At 38.5% G+C, this 23,207-nt stretch overlaps 1 protein-coding gene across 1 annotated transcript in view; it reads left to right on the top strand.

Moving 5' to 3' along the window:
- Window positions 1–23,207, top strand: part of LOC106172556 (uncharacterized) — a 45,548-nt gene that overhangs the window by 20,769 nt on the left and 1,572 nt on the right. Inside the window, exons 15-29 of the mRNA XM_087015556.1 lie at window positions 118–1,450; window positions 1,895–2,413; window positions 2,839–3,062; window positions 3,426–3,790; window positions 4,263–4,387; window positions 5,633–5,818; window positions 6,180–6,345; window positions 6,593–6,701; window positions 9,643–9,715; window positions 9,995–10,077; window positions 15,035–15,579; window positions 15,913–21,261; window positions 21,565–21,835; window positions 22,069–22,174; window positions 22,536–22,750. Of these exons, the coding sequence (XP_086871682.1) occupies window positions 118–1,450; window positions 1,895–2,413; window positions 2,839–3,062; window positions 3,426–3,790; window positions 4,263–4,387; window positions 5,633–5,818; window positions 6,180–6,345; window positions 6,593–6,701; window positions 9,643–9,715; window positions 9,995–10,077; window positions 15,035–15,579; window positions 15,913–21,261; window positions 21,565–21,835; window positions 22,069–22,174; window positions 22,536–22,750 (9,669 nt within the window). The remainder of the gene's footprint in view (window positions 1–117; window positions 1,451–1,894; window positions 2,414–2,838; window positions 3,063–3,425; window positions 3,791–4,262; window positions 4,388–5,632; window positions 5,819–6,179; window positions 6,346–6,592; window positions 6,702–9,642; window positions 9,716–9,994; window positions 10,078–15,034; window positions 15,580–15,912; window positions 21,262–21,564; window positions 21,836–22,068; window positions 22,175–22,535; window positions 22,751–23,207) is intronic.

Raw genomic sequence — 23,207 nt, 5'->3', positions numbered from 1 at the left:
AATATACATCATGAATTTTAAAGGAATAGTGAAGGTTAAGTATTCTTTTTATTCCTCCAGAGAACAAATGGTGTGTAAATTAGAAAACTTGCTCATCCTCTTGTATTTATCTTCCAGGACTTGATAACGAAAAGTCCAAAGGTCACAAAGACCTGTCTAAAGGTGGAAATAATACAAACCTAAGTCAAAAAATAGATCATACAAAAAGACAAAACTACCCAGTTGAATCTCCTACAAAAGAGAGCATTAGGGACATCCAGCTGCCTCCTGGCAGTCCCAAATATCCCAGTCCCAGGATTTTTCCCCCAGGGGGAGCCACCCAGGGGATGGGTAAAACTCTTAACAGTGGCATTTCTCTAGAAAAGAAAGCATTTCCTTCTATTAGTTCAAGGGATCCAAGGGTAGTTTCTCAGGTTACTGCTCAGACAGCAGGATCGGTACCACAGACTAGCCAATCACTCACGAAAGACAGACATCTTTCTGGGGAGGAAAAGATAAGTGATACTAGAAATGTTAGTTCTTTATCAGATGTGGAAGCAGACAAGATTGTAAAGCGTATTCCAAGAACAGTTAGTCAGGATTCGAGGAATGCCACAGAAATTGAGATGAAAAAGCAATATCCTTCTGCAGATACACAGTCCACTGTAACCACTGATAAACAGAAGGAAGTACAGTCACAACAAACACACTTGTCAAATCTCAATACTCGAAACAACTTGTCTGACAGCACAAGCAGATCTAAAGCACCGACTTCCGAACAGCAGAAACTTTCCAGCAAAGTGACACCTGTGGCCATTTCTCCTGGTATTGGATCGAATAGCCAGACCTCGCAAAGTAAAAGAGATGCAGACTATATTGAGAGTGCTGACGACATGAGAGCTCTACTGGACAGCACCATTACCGTGGCAACCACAGACATGGCTGCCAGTCCTTCACCAGTAAAAACTGTGGATCCTCCTTTTAAGAAAAAGGAGCTTTTGGTAAAGAACTCTGAACCTGGAAATAAAAAGGAGGAAGTTTCTGTTAAGATTGGTGGAAAGTCACAAGTCAAATCTACATCAGTGTCCAGTAAACAGGCAGAATTGTTACGTGAAAAGGCTGAAAAGTCTCTAGAAAAGGGAGGCATGTTGGCTAATACCGTACCACCCAGTGCTGCGTCGCTCTCTGCCACTGCTAGCAGCACGGTTGCCATCACAGGCAGCCAGAAGAGCAGTACTATCAAGTCCATGGATACCAAACAGAACATTTTGAAAAATTTCCGCATTCCAAAGATATCTGAGGGATGTGCCCCTACAACCATTCCGTTTGAAATTCCGCGGTTGGCCGAGTCCATTCCAGTGCCATCAGCAGTGGAGACAGAAGGTGTTGAGAAGAAAGTGAAGGAGACAGGAGAGATGAGGGATGGGAAACCTGTTGGCCTGCAGGAAAAGAAATGTGGTCCAATGCTGGGGTAAGTGCACCAAAAAATTTAAAAAAAAAGAAAAATGAAAAAAAGGTGTAATTTTTGAGAGCAAACATTCATATCATTGCACATCCATGAAGCACCCACAAACAGGTTGGAAAAGTTAACATTTATCAACTTACCTTAAATATAAATGGTAGCTGGCAAGTGTTAATCCAGTTGGGCAAGTAGTTCTAGATTAATTGAGTGAATCAGGAAAGACTTTTCAAGTGAAAGAGCTTCTGAGACACAATAGTTAATTTCCCCCTTGCTGGTCAAGGAGGCATGTCAGACAGTAAAGCTGATACATTGACTACACTTGAGCGAGAATTCTGGCAGAGTTGGATCGATCCAGCTAGTACGATAGGTTTATGTAAATGCTACCTTAGCCGTTTTTTCCTAGTTGCAAATTTTTGAGATTATTATTCCTATTGTATATTTTGTTTATTGCAGATCAAGGCCATTTCTGAGTGAGGAACCAGCAAACAAGAAAGCTAAGCCCAGCTCTGCAGGTTCTACTGATACCCAGAAGAACCTGCCCAAGATGGTGCTGGCCAGTCTTACCAAATCCAACAGAATAGATGACAGTGAGTTATCAGAGAACGAGGCCCCAAAAGAGTTCAAAGGGCTGGGCAGCTTAGGGGGATCATTTAAAGTAACCATAACAAAGACAGAGACACCAACCAGGTCTAGCGGCCTGAAAAAGAACTTAGCTTTGAAAAAAGCAATCATGTTTCTCACGTCCATCGCACCAAGGTACAACAACTTTACCCATCCTATTCAAGATAAAGAGCTAGCAGCCTGCCGGGCGGGGGCATTTTCCAATGTCCATATTAAAGTGGGCAACGATGGTCATCACGATGTGACGGTGACTTTTCATCAAGATGTGGATGACCAGGGAAGTGACCAGAAGGCACTAACCAGTGACCCCACTGAGGTGTTGGCCACCACAGTAAGGGAGGCAATACACAAGTGGGTGTAATATAATATAATATAATATAATATAATATAATATAATATAATATAATATAATATAATATAATATAATATAATATAATATAATATAATATAATATAATATAATATAATATAATATAATATAATATAATATAATATAATATAATATAATATAATATAATATAATAAGGTAATAATGTCAGTCTTCTAATGTAAGAGTCTGAAATCCTTCTTTTATATATGTCTAATGTGTGAAGTGAAATATCATTATTTGAATTCTTCAAAATTAAACGATCAGCAAGTGATACTCCACCCTTACTCCTATTGTGCTTTGTAATTTTCTTTAACAATATGCAATTACTATGTACATATAATATTGCACTTTTGTGAACGTACATATTAGTCTGCTAAATGGGTTAAGTTCCACCATTTGTCTTCCAGAAAGAGCACCCTGCAGCTGAGTGCCACAGAGCTTTACATGCAAAACCTGACCAACATTGCTGTGCACCACTTGATGCCAGATGAGGAATCTTCAAGTCCTGAACCAGAACAGTGCCTGGGTGATACACAAGGGAATATCAGCTCTGATGTGTCTAGTGTTGTGGAGGAGAAAAGGGAACCAGCAGTTTTGAGCAAGGGAAAAGTAGTGGAACACCTCACAGAAGGTATGGTTACTGTTGTAGTTTATTTCAGATAAAGGATGTATTGAAAAGCAAATAGGTTTTTATTAGAGTTTTCATGGAGTATTGTAAAATAAAGCAAAATTAAAACATTCCAGTACTTTCAAAAATTGAATCCATACTCTTTTACATATAAATATATTTTATATAATTGATGCAGACTTGGCTTTAAACTAATGGTATAGAATGGTGATTTAGGCATTTAAGCAGCTCCTTTATTGTGAATTTAACAACTATCTTTAGTTACAATAGACAGTATTTTCCTTACTGCATTTAATGTTTACATTTTTATTATATATTTATATTGGTATTGTACGTGATCATTTAAAAATGGCGATATTATTTCAGGGCATGGGCCATTTGGGATGATGTCTCCATCTCAGGATGCCACAGTGTCCTCAAGTATGGGGACACCTCCGAAAACATTTCAAATTCAGACCACAAAAATGAGTGCTGAAATGCCCACCAAATTGGCCATGCCACAGCTTCCATGTTCACCTATCAGATCCTCCCCTGCTGGCACACCCACCAAGGTCACCAAGGTCACTGGGGCGCCACTGGAGTCCACGCCACTCAAGACAGGACCAAGTCTATGTGGACCTGAGATTCAGACTGAAGGAGAACCATCTACAGAGAAAAATAATGATATCACAGATGTGGTTCCACCTAAAGGAGACGGCAGGAAGGTCAGGGTTGAAGAAGAGGCTCATGGGGTACCTTTAATTACTACTTTTGTGATAAAAAATCACAATTTTTTGCTGTGATCATTATACATAATCTTTGCACTCTGGTGCATTTTAGGCTAAAAAGTGAATTTTTCTAGTTCAGTATGAAATATTTTCAAAACATGATGGAACATGAAGAATTTCAGTACTATTTTTCATTGAAAATGAGAGTTTGTAGCCATTGAAAAAAGTTTGTGTTCATTTGAGTCTAGATATCCAAGCACTTATTTCAGTCTAGATATCCAAGCACTTGTTTCAGTATAATCATAACTGTGCCTTTTGAAGGAATTTGAACATCTTTTTTCTTTCTCAAATTGTCATTGACAGTTGCACATAACTACACAGTTTAATTCTACAATTGGATTGCAAAAAAAAACAAAAAAAACATAAAAAATATGGTCCTCTACTTAAAACCCACAACTGTATGCAAAACCCAGATGTTTTTCATTTGCTATTTCAGGTTGACCAGCCACTGGCTAAGTCACCGTCTGTGTCCATGGTCTCAGTGGATAGACAGAAGAGAAGACACCATCCCTACCTGCCCAGCCTTCCTAAACCAGAAGTCAAGAGTTTTAAACCTGCAAGGTAAACCTTCAACTGTGCACGGGTACTGAGCATGTCACCTTGCATGGGGAAGGCATGAGACTGTGTGTTGGTATTGACTTCTTACCTTTTAGGTTTTTCTTAGCTATCTTCTTTACACCAGGGTCCTGTTTCATCATTCTGTGGAAAAGACTGTCTTTTGGATTAGATGCATGTTTCTTTTTTTTTTCCACAAAAAGAGTACCTTTTGTTTTCCAATACAGCATGGGTGTTTTGGAGGCAATCCTTATATCTTAAGCTTGTATGTCTTTGTTATAGCTAGATATGGGCAATGGTTTAAAATCTGATTATTTTTGTGGGGTCCTCTTTTATGGCAAATGGTCATTGCAGTTAGATGTAGAATAGAAGCCATAACATAATCTAGTATTTGTGGGATGCATTCATTCGTAAGTGTTCTCAGACTGAAATAAATGTCTGCATATTTTTTTTCGAGCGAAGCCTGTCATAAGCAGTCACAACTGTCGGGTCACAGACATGTCTTTCAAAGCAAGGTCTTTCAAGATGTAAACATGTTTGCCATGTTTAACTTATGTATACAGTTATATGTTTCAAAGAAGGCTTGCCAAATTAATGTACATCAAAATATGTACATCAAATGTGAATCAAAGCTGCATTTGCTGAAGGCAAAATAAATTTTGTAAAATAATCAGGTGGAATATTTTAGTGATGAATGTTGAATGAAATCATTCTTGGACCTACAGGATAGTGTGTGAGGTGGAGGGTATCAGGTGCTTTTTTCTCCCTGCTTCTGCTTAACATATGCTCTACCATCCTGTGCCTAATATTACCCATACAGCTTCAGCCCAATAACAAATTCATTATTTCTCTAATGATAAATAGCTGCTTTGTCTTTCTAACCATCTGCATTGGGCTAAATTTCTGTTTTGTGGTTTTTGTTGAATTATCCTTAGAGAAGTTCAAAGTTTAGCTTATTTTATTGCTCTAAAATAATTGTTACAATTGTCATAATTGTATTAAGCATTTGACTTAGCTTTTGCCCTAATGTTGATTTTTTATTGTTTTTTATACTGGCACTGTGATATGGTAAAACCAGATTAGTTTAAAGAGACATTGATCAGTCTGTTGTAACGTTTGACAGTAATAGTAGTTATTGTGACCAGTGCATTAATCATTCGTAATTGTGCCGCACAGTTGAAAATGTTTCCTACACTTTGCTTATTGTGTGTGATCTCTCTCTCCTTTCTCTTCACTTCTGTTCTTTCACAGTGACCTCCAAGAACTCATGCAATCTCTGCATTCTGCCGCCTTCAAAGGCCGCCGGCAGGCTGCTTGTAATGCCGATAGTCTCTTCCAGCAGAGGCTTGCTAAAAAGCTAGTGCGTGGTGCCTCTCCTCGCTTTGCTGGCTTTGATTTCTTGCAAAAGATGTGCAAGGATGGTTCTAGTCTGTCACGGTAAGATAACTGTCTGCCTTCCTGAGAAGAGACAACATTGCTGGGCATGCTATGTTGTCTTATTTGGGATTTATGTTGGAGGAAAATGTTTGAGTGAGTGTGTGTGCTTATGTGTGCGCTCTTATTAGTGTGCGAATGTGTGTGTGTGTGTGTGTGTGTGTTTGAATGTGGGCGAGTGTGTGTGTGTGTATGTTTACACTTGCCCTTCTTTCCATAGCCATTTTAATTTTAAAAATTCGTCAAAGTTTGCTCTTATATGAATCATGATTATTGGAAATAAATTAAAACTTGATGGATGACTGCTGTGCTAATACAGAACTGGTACAGCTATATCAGCAGTGTTTTATCTCATTATTTGTAGCTCTGGGAATGATGAAGATGAATCACAGCCTATAAAACCCAGTGACATCCCAGACTTTGAGAGGCGTAAGGAGCTGACCAGACAGTTGGATGCTGAGTTGGAGCGCCAGCCAGAAGTAGATAATGAAGGGGAATATGAGTTAGAAGTGTCATTGTATTCTAAGAAGGTGCATATTTCAACTGAGAGAGTCAGAGGGCTACTCTCTCTCTCTCTCTCTCTCTTTCTCTCTCTCTCTCACTCTCTCTCTCAACAGTTATCATTCAGGGCAGAGAATGTGACATTATCTTTACGTTTTTGATGTTAAAACGTGTTGAAGTACTAAGAAATCTAGTATTTTTAAGTTACTTTGGTTAAAAGGAGTACTGTACTTGTACCATGTGTGATATTTGGTTTGACTGAGCCATGATTTACAGGATGACCAGCCTGATACTGTGAAATATCAAGGAGATGGTGAGAAACCAAAGGCCCCTTCTGCCATAACCCTGATAGTTCAACCACCAGCAGCAACAGCAGTGCCATCTGGTAACCATTTCTCCAGTACAGCAGCTCCCTCTGGTAGCCGTTTCACAATTCCAACTATACCACCTAGGGGTCTGCGTGCTAATGAGCGATTCAGCAGTCAAACTAGGCACGCTTTGTGTAGTGTTGATGTTGTGCGTGAATAACTTTCAACAGTGCTTTTCACAGGGGCCACAAATGATTAACTTAGTCTAGTATTGTATGAGTGCCGTTTGCTTTTGCTATGCAGGATGCTTGCATTTTACTGTTCCCCTTAAGATGTGCACTCAAACTGAGATAATATTGAAATTATGGATCATGGTTTTTTTTAGAAGCTTCCTTTTCCAGCTTTTGAATTACTAAAAACATCCTTGAAATTATAACTCTCCTTCAGTCTTTACCCTCTAAATCAGATTTTTTGTGAGTCAAGACTATTAAGATTTTTATATTGATTTAAAAATGCAGTGGTCTTGACAATATATCATGCAATTGGATAATTATATGTGCACTCAATATACCCATAAAATTATATTTTTGGCTGATTTACTCAATCTATAATCAAAAGGAGTTTTGAAATTTTTTGTAATAAGGCCAGTAATATGAAAAGCATCTTGAAGTGAAGAGCACTGTTGGGCATAGGAGAGGTTTTTTCATAAAAGTATTTAACTGTGTATTTTATTTAATATTTTCGTGTCTAAAAGTAGTGGTAGAATATTTTATTTCAAACCAAAGCATGAAAGAAGTCTTAAAAAGCTAATATGAGTTAATTCTTTCATAATGGAAGACACAAGTCTAAAAGTGTTGCCAACCGTTGTGTCGTATTAAAATTCTTAGGATGTTTTTCAAAATAATTTTAGAGGAAAAGTCTTAAGTCTAAAAAATTAAAGTTGTAAGTCTGAAAAATTCTAGTTCGCTGTGTGTCTGGATACTATCTATTGCACAAGTATGTGCAAATGTAACAGGGACACAAATTTCAAACTAATTTTGTTCACTAAATTACATTATTAATAAGTGATAAGCACAACATAATCACACCTACCTATGAGAGTTAAGTAGGTTTATAATCTTATTTGACAATTATTTCTAAAAGTTAAGATATGTCCCCCTTTAAGTCCAGCGTTACGTAGGAACTTCAGACGAAAATTGACCCAAAGTAAATCAGCAGCATTATTATTTCAGATGAGGTATGTCTGTTCAAACAAATTTTAAAAGAGATTTTCAAAGATTAGTTTACTTATCATTTCATGGCCCTCACTTTCCTTTCTAGGAACAGATACATTTTATCAGATGAGCGAAATCTGTTCATACAAATTTTCAAAAAGGATTTTCTAATATTATTTTATTTGTCAATTCACAGTTCTCTCTTTCATCTAGTAATTTGTGTATGCTAGATCATTATAGATATTGCTAAACGTAAATAGCAGCTGTAATTTTTTACATGAAGAAAATAGTATGTGAAATCCGATGATGGATCAAGTAAGACATATCAGCAGGGTCCAGAATTGAACATTAAGATAATGATTTTATTTTGATTTAAAGCATCATCTTCAGCAATTTAAAGTTATATTTTGCAAACTATGGAAGGTTGGTAGAAAACAGGTAAGATTTTTTAAGTTTTCATAAATTTCTAAGAAACAATGCCGAAAGGAGCGAGGTAATACTTAGGAAGTTGTTACACTTTGAATATAGCAGAGTTTTTACACATCCAAATTGTGTTTGTTTATTTATTCATTCATTTATTATTTTTGTAGGGTTGGCAACACTTCTATGATACATATTTGTTCAGTCACTTCATGTTCACCACCTTACTTGTTTTTATGCATTTCTGACAAAAATAAATATAAAATTGTTGCACCAAATTCACTTGCCATTGACTCCTATGCTTGTTATGTTTTACAAAGACTTTCTTGTGGGAAACTTCTGAGTGAGTATCAACATCAGCTCTTTTGTACTAGATCTAGATAGTAGCACCGTGTTGCTTATGCTCTGATGTCTAACACAAGTTTGCCGAGCCTCTTAGATTGCTTTGCTTTCTGTCGCTACATGTATTCCCTTCACTGAAGATTGCAATGTCAGACAATAGATTGTGTCATGTCGCTCTTAAATTTGTCAGATTTGAATGTTTATCGTAAAAATGGGATAGAGTTACATATAGTAGTTGGTCTTGTAAAATGGAATTTGTGAAAGTTTATTTTGAAATTCAGTTTTGGTTTTGTAAAGTAGAACATTGCAACGATATCTGTAGCAAAGTGTATCAGCACCTTCTAAATGTGCACATTGTACAAAATAGTGGGATGTACCATTTTTGTTGTACATCATTTTGCTTGGCAGTATTGAAAACTGATGTTTAAATACATATTCCACTAAATTTGTCTGCACTGCTTGTGAGTATGTAGTTGCACATGTATCATTCCTGTTGTACTATCAGTGTGCTTGACAGTATTCAAAAACTGATGTTTAATTCACTACCAGATAAGTTTGTCTGCACTGTTTGTGTGTCTTTCCAGCTTATGCCACCATCTTGCTAACCACAATATTATATTAGTTACCTATTGCTTTGAAATACGCTCTTTTCTTTGAAATACAACAATTCTGAGAAGCCTTTGTCTCTATAAACTTTAGTTTCAAAACTATATCTTATAAAGATAACTTTTATAATTTAAAATCGAATTGACTGCAATACAACTTTTAGCAATTATGGGGAATTGCAAAGTTTTAGATGTCTGAATGCCATTTTGTAATGACTAAAATTACAAGTGAAACACTCTATTGACATTGAGCAGTTGGATCAGTTTGGTTGTATGCAGTCTCATTGGAAATACAGCCACTATACATATGCACATAATTATTAAAATCTCTCTGGCGCTCTTGAACCAAAATTGATAAGATTTGCTGTCGTAATGTACACTGCCAGGTTTATGAGACCCAAACACCCACATTTTCTGTCTATCAATTCACGGTGCAGCTACAAAAGATGGTGTCAGTGGTATCAAATCCCCAGGAAGATCCCCCATATCCCCTAGGTCACCTTATATATGGTAGGTATTCTAGACTTGAAAATCTTTATTCATTTCAACCGCTGGAAGCTTTGTGGGAGTTTTATTAATTGAATCCTACATATTTAATATCACTACACTATGTCTTGATAGAAATGTTAATAATCCAAAGTTTTTATTTAGAAGGACAGCTTTTATTTTTTAATCCTTTTCCATATTTGCTGAACTTTTATATCAAAGATGAATCAAAAATGTCCAATAAATGTGAAGTTGTTTTGTATACAAATTGCCTTTTGACAGTTCTTATATGTATTATTCCAGGGACAGCAGCGTCAGTTCACCAAAATGGCCCCCAGAAAAGAGTCTCAATCTGAAACCAATTGATTTTGAGATCCGAGACATTGGTTAGTGAAAACAGTTTCTTTATACAGGGATGAGATTTTCCCGACTATTAGCGGATCTCCAACTTTTTGAGAGCTAAAAATAGGGGTGGGCAAATGAAAGCTTTTTTGGGAAATTTAATTTCAGACAAGTGGATTCTATGGCCATTTTGGCTGCTGAATACAAATCTAATAAGTATTTTCATTTTAAATTACATCTGATATTGGTATCAGGTGATTTTTCAAAATGGCCACCAAACGCTCCCTCAAATCACATATTTCTCATGTAAATCTTTAAATATCAGTTCAAACATGGCTTTTTATATGTCCTACCATATGATTTCATGATCAATGAGCATAAATAGATACATCATTTTGGTTTGGTCACTTCATTTTGGGTTAAAAAGAGGATTTTTTGGTCATTTTGAGGTAAAAATCACCCCAAAATTACCATTTCTGTGTACATAAATACAAATGTTTATATGCAACTGTGGCTTTTAAATTAGGAAAAACAATAATACAACAAATATGGTCAGTATTGTTCAAGGATCACATGAAACTGAAAAGTTTTGACATATAGAATAGCATAATGTTAGTTACATATGGGAATATTTACAGTAGAACACTCAGTAGCAGAGCATTAAGGATATTGTTACTCTTTATTACCATCCAGATACCGAAAATGAGTTTTTTCCTGCATCTAATTATTCAATAATGTATCTGTCTTTGTGCTGCTTTGAAACAATGAAAAAACTCTTGAAAATATGAAATAACGGCGTTTATATTTTTTCGTTGCAATGTATAAGCATAAGCAACTCAAAGCTTTAATCATCTATTTAACAGCTTTCTTTTTTGAGATTAGTTAGCAATGCATATGGGGCTTAACTTCATCCCCTGAACAAGATTTTATAACAAGGAACGGCCAATGGACCACAAGGGCATGAGCTACAATCCCATGCCAACGTTATGGTTTAAATGCTTTTGTTATGGAGTCATGAGTCCGTAATGACCGATCTTCTAAAAACAATAGGTATTATTTTGCTTTATCAACGATCAAATCTGAACTAAGGCTTTAAAAATCGCTGGCAGGGTTTTGGGGTACTAAATGGTGTCATTAAATTGGCTTTGAAATAGTGATCACGGGTGTTCAGGTAAAACAGACATTTGAAAACCCGATTTTTCAGTTTTTACCCCCAAACTGCAATTATACCGTCACCCGTAAGATGACATGTGTAAATGTTAATTAATGTAATCACTGAACACTGAAAATTTATTTATCACCGAAAAGAATGTATGTAAGTCAGTAAATAAGGAGTTTTGGGTGAACGGTGACAATATCCTTATTGTCTTCATTTATAACCTAGTCACACTAGAGGCGGAATGAGCTAGAATGTAGTCGGAATAAAAATTTCTTGTTTGTTCCTGGATATTTGAAGTATCTTAAAATTCTAAGCACATTCTAAATGTTTGGGTCCATTCTTGCGTCCTGTTAAAATGTTTTGCTCATCCTCAAAACTTTTGAAGTGCATTCCAAGTGGAAAAATATCGAATGGCATTCAAGTGTATTCTAACTGCACTATGAGTGCATTCTTAGAATTCTTACAAAATTCCAACAGCATTCGAAACATTTTGATCACATTCGAGGGAGAACCGAAATGGCAAGGCGCTTCAAATCTTGTCAGAATGTTCCACATTGTGCCTCCAATGAGCAGGAATGCAACTCGATTGCATCTTGATTGCAGGCTGGGATTCAGCCAACAATGAAACCACACTTGTATGGCATTTGAAGTGCATTCTAAATATTCTCACTATATTTAGGGTGAACGGCATTAGCATTAACGATATTCCTAATGTGTTCCAACTACATTCGAGCTGCATTTGAGAGCTAATACAATACAACTGAAAAGTGCACGAATCATTCCAGGTGGATTCGAAGCGCATTCTGAGGTATTCTTGCTGGAATTAAGGTCAATTTGATATTACCCAATGAATGTGGCGCGAATTTTGAAAATTCTTCATTGTTGCTCATTCTGCTTGATTACTTCAGATTCCAAATAAGTGTGACAGGGGGCTTTACAGTGCCTTCTGGTCTCAGTGTATTTCTTGTTGATGCTTTCATGGTTGTGGTGAGATACTCTTAAACTACACAACTGAAACTAAGTACTATTCCAAGGTCAAGAGCTTAGAGGTTGTAAGAGGTTGATGTCACCTGACAAAGTTTTACCTGTTCTGAAGAAAAGGAAAATTATACAGCATAAAATTTGTTGGTACACATCCATGAAGGTATTTTCAGCATTGTTTTTATTCCAAACTGTAATCCATGAATTCAGTATGTACATAATGGCCATTATTTATATTTATCTTAGGCTCGAAGTGTGTATTTTATGTATATGTTTGTTTTAAATAACTTATTTTTACAGATGTCACCCTAACAATATTGCCAATGTCTTGAATATGCTCATATTTGAACTCAGCAACCCTCAAAACATATAGAAAGACATATTACACATAATTTTTATGTACTTTACTGTGAAAATATGGCCAAAAAGCCATTTCCCGCCTTTTTTCACAAACAAATAGAAGATACCAATATAAATCTTTAGCTTTGGTAAAAAATATTGTCAGATTTGTGTTCAGCAGCAAAAATGGCCATAGAATCCACCTGTTTTAAAAAAAATTTGTCATTTGCCCACCCCTACTAAAAATATTGAGCAAGGCAGCCCCCTGGACCCCACGCTATATTTTTTTACTTTTATCGCTAAATGGCAGTCTCATCCCCTGTTTATTGAAACAAATAACTCTAGTCAAGTTGGGTTACCTAATTTAGTATGACCCATCTTCGCAGACTGCTTGGTTATGATTAGTTCATCACAGGCATAAAATCTTATCCCTTTGTTGCACTCCTCACCACCACCACAACCACAGTTGTAACTGAGCAAGTGCCCTGCCTTTCCATTGGCTAGTTATGATGAATAAATGCTAATTCATCTGTCTCCTGCTGTAGAGTTTAAGCATTAAATTGACTTTTCTTGAGCATGTTGTGATTAATTTGAAAATTAAGGTACAGTTTTAAAGGAATAATTGTACCACCAGCGTTAGTGCTGGCGGTACACATGGTTTCGGTCCCGTCCGGATCGTTCTGCCGGCTCCGCTAGACGGCTACCGTTACCGCTTCTCCTCCTAGACGGTAAGGGCCCCCGTACCCATCTCTTGGATTTAGGTCACCTATAATCTCAACTCGTTCCATGTAAAATTTGGGCTTTGTCGGTATTGGGGTCTGGGTGTGGCACTCATTGCAATGCACCCTTGTCCAAAAATGGCCAAATTAAATGCTAATTATCTACCCTACGGAAGGGGTTATGGGAAAAATTTCTACAGACGGCTTTCCAAAAGTCATATGTTTAGATTTCAAATATGCCCTTGGATTTGATCTTTGACCTTTACTTCAAGGTCAAATGGGCCAAAATTTTCAAAAAAATAAAATTTTTTACAAAAAAATTTTTTTTGCCCTGTTATTCAGACACCACACAGACTTAACCAATAATATTGTTGGAAAGTCAACCCTTCAGGTCATCTTTCATCTCCGTGAATTTGGGGTCAATCGGTGCATTTTCACAGGAGTAGCGGCCATAAGATGCCGAAACTGAAAACTGTCTCTAATTCGGGGACCGTTAATGCTAGAAACCCATTCTTTTTTGCATTTTGTAGAGTATGTAAAGCCCAACACTGGAGGTGGTCTCCGTTTTTTTGTATTCCAAACGGTTTTCGAGTTACGCTATCAAAAAGTACATATTGGTGGTGAAAGCAAAATGTGCAGTACGGTATAGTGAGGCGGCTAAGCCAAAAAATTGTGCAATAGATGATAAAAGCATGAAACTTTCCACAGTGAATGACCATTGGGTGTTTGTATATTTTGGATCGGGGGGCAACTCCAAAATTCATTAGTACTCGGATGAGCGGCTTTCTTAAATATTCATCGTGGAAAGTTTCATGCTTTTATCATCTTTTGCACAATTCTGGATATAATTTGGACTTAACTGCCTGACTAGTAATGGATAATAAATTTTGAACTCTGGAAAAATAAAACATAAGGCTTGGCAAAGCAGACAACTTGTGGTCATATTTGACATTATTTCATCAAATTTGAGCTTTTGGAACTTCAGAGTACCTCCCATTTCAAGAATTTTGACCAAAATGACCTTTTCTTTATTTTAATTAATTTTTTCTGTAGGAAATTTATGGCACATTATGGGAACTCCAAAATTATAACATTTAGTCCCTTATATCTCCAAAACTGGCAGAGATAGGTCCATAGTTACTATTGAACTTGAATAGGAAGTCATATACTGGCAATCTAAATGTGACCTTGAAATTGACCTTTGACTTACTTTTCACCATGAACTGAACTTTGCAAATTTTGCTTCCCTTTTATCTCCAAAACTGGCAGAGATAAGTCCATAGTTACTATTGAACTTGAATGGGAGGTCATATACTGGCAATCTTAATGTAACCTTGAAATTGACCTTTGACCTACTTTTCACCATGAACTGAACTTTGCATATTTTGCTTCCCTTTTTTCTCCAAAACTGGCAGAGATAGGTCAATGGCTTTTGTTTGCAAAAGATCGTCAACTAGTGAGACAACCCCTCCCCCTTCTTTTTCCTTCCCATACGAATGCTCTTACTCCAGCTGGTGGTACAATACCAGGAGGCGGTATCGCCTCTCTGATCCTCTAGTTATTACACAAGTTAAGGTGGAAAGGAAGTGAAAAAGAAGCTGAAACATGGAGTGGAAAATTATGTTAGCTGTTGTAGTGAAGAATGATATATTTGTAACAATACAGTTTGTAAAATCAGGTTTTCTTTTCTTTGCACTTTGGCTGCTGTGTTTACCAGTTCCTTGACATTGTACAAGCAAATATTAATGAATATCAAAATGTGGTTGTTTAAAGGAATAAAATTGCATTCTGTTTTCTCTTCAGAATACACACCCAATCCTTTGGTCCTTCACTTGGCTGTGCTGGAGATCCATTATGATGCCGAAAAGGATCCAAGACTTAGGTGCCAATCATCCAAGTTGTATGGCAAGAGACAGAAATTAATAAGATCAATAAGTACACCTGAGAAAAAAATGTCGTCTCCTGGTATGCGGCAGGTCAGAACTTTATCAGCTGAACAAAATCGAGCTGATATGAAAAATACTGAAGCTTCTTCACTACTGGGAACACCATTGTACAGGTCTAAATCTGAATCTAAAAACACTGAATCTTCTTCTGTGGGAGTACCACACCATAGCTCTCAGTCTGTGCTGAAAAAGAAAACATCGCCTCTGAAGACTGAGGCATCTTTCCAGGAGCATGGTGACTCAAAACACAATGCCGATCTTCTTGCAGCAGCCAAAGCTGAGCTTCACCTGGTAGACCAGCAAATTGAAGAGCTGAAAAAGAAGTTGAAGTTTCAAAGCAAATCACAGCAGGGAGATGGGGATTCTGGCATGGAATCTTCAACATTAAATAAGACAGAAAAGGTGTGTGTATTTGTATGTGTGGTATTTTAAGCCATTCATAAGTTTTAATTCTGCAATATTGCTTTTAACTTATTGATGAAAAGCAGCTATGAGTATTCTGGATACAAATGATTATGAGTATATTATTTTTAATTTGCGCATTTAATCTTCATAATCTTATATCTTTAATATCTTTCTGCTTTAATAAGTTAAAAATCGCTTGCTGAAAATGTGTTGTGCATATTTATTACAATTGGCTGCTTTGTTGTTATAGGCTGTAAAATAGCAGTGAATGGCATGTTGATTTTCAATGGACATCCGTGATAATCGTACATGATTGGTATTTGATTACAGGTGGAAGGAGCTGCCCAGTTACATACTCCAGAAGTAGCAACAGTCAAGTTAGAAAAAGACCAAACCCCAGTCCATCCTGAAAGTTTTAAAATTGACACGTCCTCACCAGGCATGCCTGAGGGTAAGCTGTCTAAGCAAGTGATCAAGAGGAACTTACCAAAGAGGTTTTCCACTGTGGAGAAAGTAAGCTGGTGGCTTGAAGGAGGCTCAGATGTCTCTGCAGAGGAAATAGCTCAACACGCTGATAGTGAACTAGATGGTGCAATGGATGATGCCAGCAGCAGAACAGAACCTGCTGAGGATGATGAGAACCAAGGTGCAGCATTAGATGACATGTTGAGTAGGAACACTGTGGCTGTTTCATCCAGGACTGGGAGTATGATTGAGGCTGGCATGGGTGGTAACTTGACTGCATCAACCGTTGGTATGGAGAATACTTCACAGGACAAAAATGGTAACCAGCACTTAAGGCATTCACCAAGTTCATCTGCAGCTGATGTTGAAGTTTTATCAAGCCTTGTTCCCCTGCCACCTACCCCTCCTCAGAGGAGAAAACTTGCAGAAATGGCACCCATGTTGGCAAGGAAAACGGGAAGAATAAGAGAGAGCTCAGTCAATGAGGAGAAGCAGTCATTACTTGGAGAAAAAGTTAAAGTGGAAGCTAGAGATGCATTCTCAGATGAAGGACATGGGCAGATCACTGCTTTTCCTTCGGATGAAGAACTACAACAAATGTTCCCAAATGATGTTGATTACAGAACCATGCCTTGTCTTGACAAACCTGAAGAGCCATCTATTCATCTGTTTCCCACCTGGGAAGCAGTCCCTGTCAGACACGATGGCAGGTCATCTGTTCCAGTGAGCTACACTGCCAGCCAAGAAGAGGCTTTTGCTCATGATAGTGAGAAACGACTTCAGGAATTGTATCCAAATTTGCGTCATTCACAACATAGGTCGACTTCATATCATTCTCAGTCATCAGAGGCACTTATTGCGGGTATGACATCAGATGCTCTCCCATATAAACCGCAGGGGAAAATGAAGCCATTATCTGTTCTCTCTGATCCGGGGGGTGGCCAGTTGAGATTTAACACTGTTGATGAGCAGCTGAACTATTCTACAAACATCACTCAAGATGCCTTGGAGCGAATTACAGTTGGAGATCAATACCACAAGGGCCTCAAGCCACATTTCTTCAGGGGAACCATGCTTAATCCTCTCAAAATTCGACGAACTGAACTAGGCAAAGAAGAAAGGAGATTCCTAAATGAAAATGAAGATGCCTTCAAAGAAAACATGCAAGGAATTTTCACTACAGAGAGAACCCTTTCTCCACCAAATAGAATCCCTCACCTTAAATCCAAAAGAACAGATGAGACTATGAACCTTTCTTGTGAGGAATTCAAAGAGAGACTCACTTCTTTGTTGGGAGAAATTGAAGACCTGAAGTCCAGTGATTTGTCAGACATTGAAAGAACTGACAGAACTGTGAATGAGGTGTGTGGACAAGTATATCATCTTCTTGAGCGTTATGTGTCAGGCGAGGGTAACATTGGCCTTCTTGAAAGAAAGTCGAACTGGAAAAACCCCAGGGAACATTTGCTGATGAGACCCATAGATAAGTCTGTACAAGACAACTGGAACGAGTTTCTAGATAAGCTGTCCTCCATTGGCAAAAATAGAAATCCACCTGAAGTCTATACAAGAGAAGAACATTCCTCACCATCTTCAAATTTGTATTCAAGGCCTAGTCGTATTTCTCCATCAAGGTTTCACCATCTCTCTCCAGCTTCTCAGAAATTGTCAGAATCGTCACGATATCTGGAATTGGAAGGCATGGTGGCAGCACAACGAGCCACAGTTGATCTGAACATCCAGGGCATGATGAAAGATATGCCACTGAAGAGGCATTCATCTTATAGAGGACACCAAAATATAGGAACCTATGAAAAAGGCTATTATCATCATCGTAAAGACATGGAAATGAACTCTCGACGTCAGAGAGATGAGCACCGGCGTCCATATCTGCATCAACAGGACACAGGATTGCCCGCAATTCCAGTGCCTTTACAACCGTACCTCCAGTATGTTCTATCTAGTGGTGACCTCAGAGATGCACCACATGATGACTATGTCAACTATGAGACCCATGATGGCATTGGGAACACATGGCAAGGTAAAGAACAGTATTATTCCTGTGATGAACAGCAGTTTTATCCTAGTTTTCCTGCTAGATCACATCCCAGAAGTCGATATCAACATGAATGGTATCCCTCTTATTATCCGTCTCACCAAACCAATGAGGAAAATTTAGATCCCAGAAGTGAGCAGAAATCTGACATTGGTTACATGACTAATTATCCACAGCAGCATATAAAGATGGACAGACTGTTGTTGAATGTGTTAAGATTCAAAACCACAGATGAAGAGCAAGACTCGGTAGCAGATACCGCTGGAGATTGGTCATTGGATAGATCTGTTAGAGACAGGTCTGCTGTAAGCCGTGACACTGGTCAGATTACTCCTATTAAAGATGAACAACTTTTTAAAGAGTGTGATTCAATTGTGTATCAACCAACAGCATACAGAGTCCAAGAACACAAAGATGGCGATGAGTCTTCTTTCAAAAGAATGCAAGTTCAAGGTATGCCGTCTGGTAAGGGTGACAATGCCTGTTATTTGAACACAACCCAAATAACTTCAGTTCATGGAAAACCATCATCTCTCAATACGACACCAGTCAGAGATGAACCATTCCATAATAGGGAGGAAGATGGTCCACCTCTTGGTACAACATCATTGCATGAAAACAGATCAATCCTCAACAGAACCCCAGTGAAAGATGAGCCACCGTGTGATGAACAGTCAGATTATGAACCCAGAGTCATCCTCAACAGAACACCTGTGAGAGATGAAACTTCTTATTACAAAGACAAATCTGGCAGTAGAACACCTGTTAGAGACGAAACGCCTTATTACCAGCAGAAACCTAGCAGCAGCACACCTGTGAGGGATGAAAACGATAATAGCGATCCCCCTAGACAAGAGGAGCAGTTGAGGAAAGAGAAAAGTACTGCTTTTGAGACGGCATGGCCAGTGAGTGATCAAAGCATTGTGGAGTTTGGTAAGGTGCCAGAATTCTACAACCCTGCAGAACCAACAGGCACCATTGAATCTTTTGTGTCTCTTGTCAATGAATATGGAACGCCTCTCAATGAGCTTGGCAAAGTTGATGAATCACAGGTTGAGTTAAAACCTGATGAAGAACAGACATTGAGGAAGACAAGGGAAAGGGTACTGTTAAAAGATGCATTAATATCTGATACCCTCAGCACAGACGAAAAAGAAGATGTATCTCTTGATAGGAAAACTGCAGTGACACCTGGTGGGGAGGTGAAACACCTCTCTGTGACCATTCCAGATGTCAGTAGGTCTGTGACGGAAAAACCACATGATGAGGATGATGTGACTCCCACTCAAGATGAGAATATCTACTGGCCTGGGAGGGAACATGAGTCAACTGCAGATACGAAGCATTCTGGAAGACGTACAAGCCTTCTCACAAAAGCTTTTAAACAGGAAGCCAAGAAAAGAGCTAGATTGAGAAAAAGCAGTGAAGGTGAGAGTGACCTGCTCACAGATAGTTCTCCAAAAGCAAAGGCACCAAAGATGATGCAAAATCCTGAAACTGTAGAGAGAAACATAAAAACTGAACTTGTTGATATTAGACCAGTTGAAATGAAAGGAAGTACAGGCAGTTCCAGTACTGACGTAGGCAATTCTGCCCAAGAAGTTGAGGCTGGTGGTCCCGATCTCTCCGCAGCAAGTGTGCCCATGCCTAAAATGACCATTGTCCTTCAGAGGGACACAGGAATGAGAACAGTGTCCAAAAAGAAGCTGAAAAAAGAGTACAGCTTCCCCTCTTCCTGTGAAATTCCATTGCATTACCCCTTACACACTGGTAATATTGTAGGAGAAGAATTGTGCAGTGTCAAGAGTGATGACTTTGGTAGAAGAGACAGTGATAACAAAAACCAGTATCTGCCTGAAGACATTCACAGCATACCTTTACCTCCAATATGTAGGCAGTCTGGCAATGGGGTTGTAAGAAAAGGGACCCAGGAACCAATGCATGAGCCATCACAAATTGATAAAACTGAAGGTAATTCATCTAGCTGCAGTGATTACTCTGTGACGAAATTCAGTGTGGCTGAGGGAAGTCAAGAAACCGCATCTATGTTGAGGAATATATCGGAGCCAAACTTGGTGCCCAAACACCATACAGGTCAAACCGCAACAGTTCCCAGTCTCACTCATATCAGATTGCCAGAAAATTTGTCACAATTTGGAAGATCAGTCGGACAAAGTGAAGAAATTGTTATGGCAGGGTTACCAAGTTCAGCAAGTTTAGATGGTGAGATAAAGCAAGAAAAGTTCTTTCATGCATCTTGTGAAAAAAGTGGCCCATATGATTTTCATCAGAGGGTTTCTCTAGATTCAACTAATATGCAGGATTCCATGGTAAAAATCAAAGTTGAAATGAGAGATGAAGGTTCCAGATCTTCTAATCTTACTCCAGTAGAGCCAGCAGATCCAAAATTTGAAAACTTGTATGTCACTCCTTCGTACCAAAGTCATATTGCAAAGTTGGTGTCTGCTGCAGAAAATCCACCCCAAAGTGAAGCAGAACAGAATGTAACCAAACCTCAAGACATTGCATTCCTAGCCCCTGTCACACAGTCCAGTCCTAGTAAGCATACCTTGAACTTCTTTGCGAGGCACTCCCAGGGAATTCCTGGCTTGACGCTCCTGGATAGATTTCCCCCCAGCCCAGTCAAAGGAGTGGACGCAAACAGCATACCAGGGCTTACACTGCTGGACCAGCATACAGTGAGCCCAGTGAAGAAACTGTGCACTGGTGGAGTGGGTATGGTCCATTCATCAGGGAAAACCTCTACAGGAGGTGCAGTGGATTCCTTACAAAAGAGCAGTGCAAGAAGAGTGGTGGATTTTTCTGAAGAAAGCTGTGAAGACGCATCAGGGGGATTGACTAGGGGTGGTACTGAGACTGCTTTGCCTAACAGTGCGCCCAAAATGGAGCCACCACAAACATCAGTTATGGAAGTCTCACAAGGGATGACCCAGTTACCTAGCCATTGGTCATTGTCTCCATCAGAACAGGCAGTTCCAGTAGCATCTCCATCAGTACACACAGTTCCAGTGTCGTTGTCTAGTGCCTCACTGCCAGAGGAAACTGTCAAACCATCCTCACCACTGGTACATGTTGGACAGGCCAAACCAAGTATCTTTGTGTTCAGCTCTAACAGTACAGTCGGCAAGGAAGTCCAGGTAAGATGGGCATCTGTGTATTAAGATGTACTATACCCTACCAACAACACTGAAGCCCAGTTTTTATTAGTGATCTTAACCAGTTCATTGATTTTTTAATGTTAAATAGGACAGTAAAACAACTTTATATTGAAAATGTTTTCAGTAGAAATGGCTCAGAAGATTGTTTACCTGAAAGGTTTTTAATGTGTCATTTATTTTGAGAAAAATGTTGTCCTGCTTCTACTGCAACTTTTATGAAAAAGTGTCAATTGCCTGCAACTTTTCCCTTCATAATTTCATCTACCTATTCTTTATTTCAAGCGCTACCTTGTGAAACACAACTTCAAGTCCTTCGACCCAGTCAGTGTGAGTTTGATGCCCAAGACAGCCAACCTTGTAGTGCTCATTCACAAGCCTGACCTTGTTAGAGTGCAGGCCATTCCAAACCTACTACAACTCAAGTCTATGCACACAGTTCAGTTTCACTGCTTTGATGATGTCCAAGACATTGAAGGTCAGCGTATGGCCCCAGTGTTCAGGCATGGAGGAATACTGATCCCAGACAGTAAAATTTTACTGAACACTGCACTAGGTTGGTAGACATATGGGCCTTGACTCAAGGAGGCACATAGGGAGGGGGGGCAGAGACTGTGGAAATATTACTGTTTATAATTTTTTTAATTAATGTGAATCTTGGAAAATGCACCTGACTTTGGATTTCATGCATTTGATATTTGATTATTTGTAATACAAGTCAGCATGTTGAAATAAGTTCAACTTTATTAAATCAGCATTATGCTCAGCACAAAACCTCTTTGGTTCCAGAACTCTTGGAGGCATTATGTACAGTTCTGGTGCAGCAGGCCATGCTGGGGGTGTCCTGGAAGTTGATGGTGCACTCTTCCTTCATGTCCAGCCTGTCCAACTTGAAGTAAGTTGGTGTGTGTGTATGTCTGTGTATGTGTGGAGAGAGAGAGAGAGAGAGAGAGAGAGAGAGAGAGAGAGAAAAGCAAGGGATGACCCATTTTTTTTCTTTTTATGACCTTTTTGTCCTCAAATTTGTGGTTCAATACACCTCTCTCCCTCACACACACACACACACACATACATACACGCACACACACTATCTGTCTTGACATTTAGAGACACATCTCCAAAAAATTACATGAAACGGTATTTTCTCCTGAAAAATTTAACATTTACAAGATAACAGACTATTTTTCTTTGTAGTTGTAGTATTTTTAATATTTATCTATGATTAAATGGATTATTTATTTATTTGGATATTTCAGGATTTCACAGACTGACCCTGGAGATGATGAAATTCGTATTCAGAAGGCAGACAAAATATTAGAAGTATTTCACAAATATAAGGAAATAATTGAATATCTGGAAAAGCATGAATGTGACGATACCATCAAAGCATCACCCAGCAAATACTCCAATTGTATACTGACACTGCAGAGAGAGTACATTGAAAGCTGCAGACATGTGGTACTGCTTTCAGGTAGGCAGTGGTGTAGAATGCATGTGTGTGGGTGTGTGAGTGTGCATTAACGTGCACATGTGCATGCAGTTGTATGTATGTCCATTAAGATGGTACCGAAGTATGAGAGCACACTGTCGCTACTCTACTGCTTATAAATATAATACCTTAACAGAGTAGGTGCGTGTATGTGCACATGAAAGTAGGAGGGTACATGCATGAATTTGCATGGTTTACAAATGTCAACTTAATGCAGTGGTAGAATTTAGCAAGGAGAATGTTTAATTAATGAGTCAAGTTATTTATTGTCCAATTCATTCATGAATGAAAAATCTCAAACACAAGCCAAAATATTTTCGTACCGTTAGCTTACAGCCAACCTGGGCAAAGGCCTTCATCAGACTGATTTGAGCAGATGTTGACACTCACTGACCTCTAGGTGGTATAGCTGCCAGTGCCCTCTTGTTAATGTCAGGTA

This window comes from Lingula anatina, chromosome 6, assembly GCF_051362555.1.
Source record: "Lingula anatina isolate TDL-2025a chromosome 6, LinAna3.0, whole genome shotgun sequence".
Lineage (NCBI taxonomy): Eukaryota > Metazoa > Brachiopoda > Lingulata > Lingulida > Lingulidae > Lingula > Lingula anatina.
The sequence above is the reverse complement of the archived record's forward strand: the minus strand, read 5'-3'. Positions and strand labels throughout refer to the sequence as shown.